The sequence below is a fragment of the Phoenix dactylifera genome, chromosome 9 (assembly GCF_051530095.1).
Source record: "Phoenix dactylifera cultivar Ajwa chromosome 9, Ajwa_hap1_PhDact_Kaust_v1.1, whole genome shotgun sequence".
NCBI lineage: Eukaryota > Viridiplantae > Streptophyta > Magnoliopsida > Arecales > Arecaceae > Phoenix > Phoenix dactylifera.
This window is the reverse complement of record NC_143198.1, coordinates 21,825,182-21,831,955: the sequence shown is the minus strand read 5'-3', so window position 1 is coordinate 21,831,955 and position 6,774 is coordinate 21,825,182. Positions and strand designations below refer to the sequence as shown.

Sequence of the window (6,774 nt, the reverse complement as noted above, 5' to 3'; positions counted from 1 at the left end):
ACGGGGCAACCAATATCACATAGTTAGTTTAGTGCACCACATCCATCAGTCCAATTATGTAGGTGTAAGTTATGCGCATGCATGCATCCATCATAATACCAACCACAAGCGAATACGATCATAATATCAACCACAAGCCAACACGATCAAAATATAATTTAATATAAAACTATTTTTGATTTATCTGGATTATAGCATATCATACATATCTAAGTATAAAAATATTATATCATGCAGGATTGGCGTACAATGATCCTTACAGAAATTGTAGACTGACTCAAATACGGTCCGAATCACAACCTACGCGCTGGGGTGCTGAGTCTCCTGATCAAACCTCCTGGCTCCGCCGACTCTTCCTCTACAACATCAATTATAAATCACAACTAAATTATTTAATATTTAAATATTCTAAACCATAATTCATATCTACTATGGGGTCCATCACCAGGTCCCCAAACATCTCAATCCCTCAAATCTAGGGCAGTCGGGGTGGCCCGACTCCCACCCTGTACCACCGGTCTATGTCGTCGCCAGCCGTGGCCGCTGCCACGCCAGCGATGATGGCCGGTCCCGGTGAAGAGACCAAAAGAAAGGGATGATCCCTCTCTCTTCATGGTTGGGAATACATCTCCCTCCCTCAAATCCTTTTTGATCCAAAGGCAACAACCATGGTGGCTGTGCCCTCTCCTTCCCCAACCCGACATCACCACTGGCCGAACCATCGCCGGCCGCCACTGTTGCAGTCGCCGGCGATGGTGGCCGACCAAGAGAGGGAGAGAAGAAGAAGTTTCTTCTCCTTCTTCTTCTTCTTCCCCCAAAACCGACACAGGGTCCCCTCCCCCTTCCTCCATTCATCCACGGAAAAACCACCGTGATGGTGGCTTGGCTCCCCCCCCCCCACCCGACAGCAGCCACGGTGGCCCACGACCGCCACCGTCGTCGCCGCCGGTGGCCATCCGACGAGGGGAAGAGGAGGAGAGGATGGGATCCCGAGGAAGAGGACCTCGGATCCACCCTCCCTCATCACATACACATCCTAGAAAACCCTCTCCGACCTTCATACGAACCCGACCAGCCCCACAGCCATGCATCTCGGCCATCCCGGCGGCCGGCGGCGGCCAAAAACTGGAAAGAAGAGGCCGAAACAGGGGTACCCTGTTTCGGGCTCTTCTCCGACGATTCACCGGCCAAAAACCCCTCCCACACGACCCAAAAACCAAGCAATGAAACGCAAGGAAGAAGCCACGCTTACCTCGGTCCGATGGGGGTGCTCCGGCGGCCTTTCCGACGACAAAATCGGAGAGGAAAACCCTCGGATCCCCAAGCTTCTTCACCCGATTTGTGGGGATCTTCTTGAAGGAAGGAAGAGCTTTAAAGCTTCCTCCACGGTTGGCCGGTTCTCGGCTCCGGCGCTCGATCTCCCCCGGCGATCGCCTCCAACGCCCCCCCCTTTTTTTTTTCTTGTGTTTCTTCTCCAACGATCGTGCCTAGGGCACGATCATATATGGTTGATGGGCCCGGTCTTTTCGGGCCGGCCCATCCACCCCTCTCTCTTTCTTTTTTCTTTTTTTTTTATTTTTTTATTTTTAGGGGTATTACAGGAGGAACGACCCCTGATCCATTCAAAGGACCTCTTCTGTGAGTTGGGCAGCATAAGTGGCAACCTAGTCGATAACTCTGTTTGCTTTTCAATAATGGTCCTACAACCTCCACCACAATGGCTATTCATATTACTCTAGTAGGTGTAACCAACCGAATCAAAAACAAAAAGATAGCTCAACAACGGAAGAACGACCCCTAATCCGTTCAGAGGACCTTTTCTATGAGTTGGGCAGCATAAGCGACAACCTAGTCGATAACTCTGTTTGCTTTTAAGCTGCAGTCCTCCACCTCCACGATCCGACGTGGAGCAGGGCTGCCATCCCGGTAGAATTTGTTTTCAAGAGTACTGTACATCTGGCGTTGGCTATGGGATGGAAGATCCGGCGACCAATGCCCGCGACTCTTCGAAGAAGAACCCTTCCTCCTCTTTCTATCCCAGTCTCTCCTTCTCGCCTTCGAACTCTCTCCTTCCACCTCCTCTCCCACTCCTCCTCCTCCTCCACCGTCACCGCTGAGCTAACCTCCGGACCCCCCTCCACCGCAGCTGCCCTCAACCCCGTCCTCTCCGCCCTTTCGAAAGCCCGCCGGTTCGAAGCTGCCCTCTCCCTCTACCACTCCTCGCTGCACTCGGGCCTGAAGCCCGACTTCACCACCCTTCACATCGTCCTCGACTGCTACTGTGCGACCCGCCGCACCGGCCTTGCGTTCAAGGTGTTCGACCAAATTATCTCCCTCGGTTACAATCCAAACTGTGTCACCTTCACTTCACTCATCAAGGGATTCTGCCGTGAAAGAAAGATTTCTGAAGCTTTAAGGGTTTTTCATGACATGAAGGAGAGGGGGCCGAGCCCGAATTGCTTCACCTACGCTATTCTCATTGGTTCCGTGTGCGGCGAATCGAATCCCGAACTGGGCTTGAGTTTGATTCGTGACATGTTGGTGTCAAGATTGGAACCGAATCCTTTCACTTATAATTTAGTTTTTGGAAGTCTGTGTAAGATAGGGAAAATTGAAGGAGCGAAGAATCTTTACGGCAGGATGACAAAGTTGGGAGTAGTGGGTAATGTGGTCTCGTATACTAGTTTTATAGTTGCATTGTGCCGGGAGAGGAATTTGGTGGAAGCGAAGATGGCTTTTTCTGAGATGCTGGAGAAGGACGTATCGCCGGATGTTGTGACATACAATACTCTAATTCATGGCTTCTGTGAGAACGGGCAGTTCGAAGATGCCTTAAAAATGGTAACTGAGATGATAGGGCATGGGATCGGCCCGGACATGGTCACCTACACAACGGTCATTAAAGGGCTCTGCAAGGAGAGGAGAGTGAAAGAGGCATTGGAACTTATAGATGTGATGAATCATCAAGGGCTCCATCCTGACAAGTTCACGTATGGTATTCTATTCGATGGGTTGTGTAAAGATGGGAGATTGGATGATGCGGTCCGGCTCTTCAATCATATGAAAGGGAGTGAATTTGGAGATGATGTTGTTTGTTACAATACTTTGATTGATGGGTTCTGCAAAATGGGGGATATGGAAGGAGCTTATAGGCTTTTTGAGGAGATATCTGAGAAAGGGCTAAAGCATGGAGTGGTCACATACAACACCTTGATGGATGGGTACTGTAAAATTGGAAAAAGTGAGGTTGCACGGGAGCTATTATGTGACATGGAAAGATCTGGTCTTGGACCGGATGTAGTCACTTACACTACATTGATGTGTGGTTATTGCAAGGAAGGGAATCTTGAGCAGGCTGGGCATTTGCTCGATGAGATGATCTGTAGAGGACTCGAACCTGATGCTATCACATATAGAGTACTTGCAGATGGAATTCGTAGGAAGGGGGTCTTCCAAGAGGCAGAGAGTTTGATGTGCCGTTCAAAATGAGATGAGGAAGAATTCTATAGTGCAACATACTAAATTCTTATTGGATATTTGTTGCTAATGTCCGACCACAAGAAGCCAAAGGTATCATCAAAAGGAGGATGAAATGGGGATCGTCGGAATGTAGCAATCTTCCCCATGCTGGATTAATGGGGTTTTGCATCAAAGGTGGGATTAAGGACGACATCCATGTACTACATGGAACTCTTGCAAATAGCAAAGTTATATTATGCTTATGGCTTCACTTTCTCTAAATCTTTTTTCTTGGTTTGACCAGAATGACAAGAACAATGAATAACATTTGGAAGACACAGGAAAAGATGGATAATGACTTTGTCATGAGCACATGGGTGTTATGCAGTAGCATTCCCATGTATCAGCTAGCTGACTGGGATAATAATCATTTGATGCAAGAAATTTGATTGCTCATATTAATATGTTCAGGTAAATTATCTTCTTGTGGATATGCAATTCTTTTGGTATCCTATGCTTGTTTTAGAATCTTAGAATGAAGGCACCAATACTAATGAAGGATTGCATCTACTTGAGAAGAATCTATATCATAGAGCATCGTTTTTTATATAGTTTGACATAGTTATCACATGCTTTTCCAGCAACTTCTCTTCTTCGAACTGTTTGTTGGACAACGATTCCTGCTTTGGGGTTATCACTGCTGAAATCTCCAGAAGAGCAGTCTGACACTTTCAATAATCTTTTCATCTGATGAAGTGTTTATGATGCGGGTGTTTTATCAAAGCTATTAGGATTTAAGACTGCTTAAGTTACATGATCTTGAAATCAGACAGGTCATATTTTTATTATCTCAATTATGTTATGTTTTTCTGTAGTACCATCAAGATGATGTTTTCTTATGGTGCTGGAATTCTGATGTTATGATACCATCACAATTTCATTTGAATATGGAATTGCTGAGGATTAACAAGAATCATGATGTTCTGGACATAGTTCGGACAAGTTCATTTTGTCTTAGAGGTATTTGATGCAAGACAAAATATCTGAATTTTATGTATTGAATGCCATATCCTCTTAGTCATTTCTTTTCATCCAACCTATATTGCATATGTTAATACCGCCGCATGATGTGCCAATCTTTTTCTTTTTTGAGATTGACTGTTTATTCCTCGTGTTGGATATCCGAATGAAGCTGATGGAAAAGCACTGCTTTAGTGCAGACATAAAAAACTAATCCACGTGGTTTGTTTCATTGATATTAAATGAAAACTTTACAGTACTAACACTTTATCTATGTGATCTCTAGACTGATGGACAATTACTACTAGTTGGCAACAATAACTTGCTGCCAAACTGATGTATCATTTATTGTTGTCATTCTTCGGACTCTTTTTAGCTCCCAAAAACTTGGTTATTAAGGTTTGTATTGTTGCATGCAGGATTATATGGTTCGATTCCAACAGTAGCGGAGTGTACAGGATGTAGGGCTTAATCAAGGGTCGCAGATCCATTGTTTCTAACGTCTGGGTGATAGAATATGAACTGCTGCAACTGAACCTCATGGATTCATCATGTCTAGAGTCTTCACTTTCAGATCACGATGAAGTTGTCTGAAAGCATCTCCAGTGTAACCTTTGAATATGATAAAATCAGATACTCTCAACAAGTTTTAATCGCTGTCCCGGGCACTGTTTTTATTGTAGTGAGAAATCTTGGTTTCAATGTGGCATTTTGGGATGATTTTTTTTTTTTTTTTGAATACCAAGATGCATATCTTTAAGGACAATATTTTCTATATGTTGCTATGGTCAGAAGCCACATAAAATCATTAGGTCAGTGAACAAAGCAGCCTAACCAAAGTACAGATTATACTAACAGGGAATACCCTGGCTGTTTCAAGTGGATAGAGGCCCTCAACCTAAACAGTTTCAAATGTTTCAAACTCTCTAATTGTCCAACCACAAGACAGGCAACACCCAAAAGCAATATGAGAGAAATGATCAGCACAAAACAAACGGATCCTTCAATGAACGGCCACCTGTCAGACTCCACCCTCCCATTTTTTAGCCCCTCTGTTTTGATTAAATATGGGATCATTAGGCAGACTAGCCCTGGATTTCTAACTTGCTTTCGAAGGCAGTAGATGTTTAAGAGAATTATACCCAAGGGTCAATCAATCTTATGAAGAGAACATGCAAATATGATCAATAGTTGGTGACTTAATAATGACGATAATGAGGTGAATTTGAGCAGCAACTTTCAAAACGGGTCTAAAGTGGGGCAGGACACAGCTTGAGAAAGTTGGATTTCTATTTCATGGCGGATGTCCTCAGTTTGTGATGTTCCTTGGTTTGCATCTTCCACACGAAAGAATGATTGGTCTTCTTTCACTACCATTCTCCTTCTTCATCCACTGCATAGATCTCCAAGCAACTATCGTGCGATCCAACGACAGGTTCATGCGAAGGAAGGTGAGTCCTTCTTTCGCACGAAAGATACAACCCCATCCCATATAGAATAGATGGATCGATTGTTGTCACAGAAGTGGAAATGTTGCTTCCAAGAGAGGGGAATTTTCTTGGGAGTTCTTTTCCTAGCTTGAGGGCAAAGAAAGAAACTAGTGCGACATTCTCCTCATCAGAGCATAAATGCTCACAGAACTTTCGTAGCTTCAGAAAGCTGCAACTAGATGGGCCCAATATTGCTGATAAATTAGCGTGAGATTAGAAAGCTGGCAACTTCTATCTGAAAAGAGAGTAGAAAACTTTTAGTATATGAAAGTCAGCGTTATGTCCAAATTGGTAAGGACGGGCTAAGCCAAAAATATTTTGCCCAACCCAATTTATACCTCTAGGCCTCAATGGGTCCCGACTTCACCAGAATTGTATAATTTCAGGAACAATAATTGCTAACTTGGGTTATCCAAGGTCACAAGGTGGCTCGTGCTTTGAAGTTCTGCATGCCAAATCTCAAGCTGACACTTTTCCATTTAAGTTTTTTTTTTTTTTTTTTTTTTGCTAAAATTCCATTTAAGTTTTTAGAGAGAAAAAATTTTGAACTAATGTTCAGAAAAGAGTCTATTTTATACCATCCGGGCCTTAACTCAGCATTTGGTACCTTGCTTCGTACTCTTTGGAAGAGGTCGTGAGTTCAAGGTGTGGTATATAATACTTTTTTACTTTTTTTTTGAGGAATAAAATTATTTGTGGTATATAAATTCAAGGTCGAGTTCAAGGTGTTCCAAGTGTATTGTGTTCGAGTCCAACACTTCAAAGCTTACTATTAGGCTAAAAGGAGAAATCCGGGCCAAACTCC

General features: G+C 43.8%; 1 protein-coding gene across 2 annotated transcripts; it reads left to right on the top strand.

Moving 5' to 3' along the window:
- The first annotated feature begins 1,837 nt into the window (after positions 1-1,837).
- Positions 1,838-5,181, top strand: LOC120112447 (uncharacterized). 2 transcript variants are annotated; one of them, XM_089925407.1, is made up of 4 exons: positions 1,838-3,654; positions 3,764-3,930; positions 4,101-4,292; positions 4,899-5,181. In XM_089925407.1, exon 1 carries the CDS (start codon positions 1,969-1,971, stop codon positions 3,487-3,489), a length of 1,521 nt encoding a protein of 506 aa, XP_089781533.1. In that variant the 5' UTR covers positions 1,838-1,968; the 3' UTR covers positions 3,490-3,654; positions 3,764-3,930; positions 4,101-4,292; positions 4,899-5,181. The 2 variants fall into 2 exon arrangements, with proteins under 2 accessions (XP_089781533.1, XP_038987825.3); XM_039131897.3 differs by lacking the exon at positions 4,101-4,292.
- Positions 5,182-6,774: the final 1,593 nt, after the last annotated feature.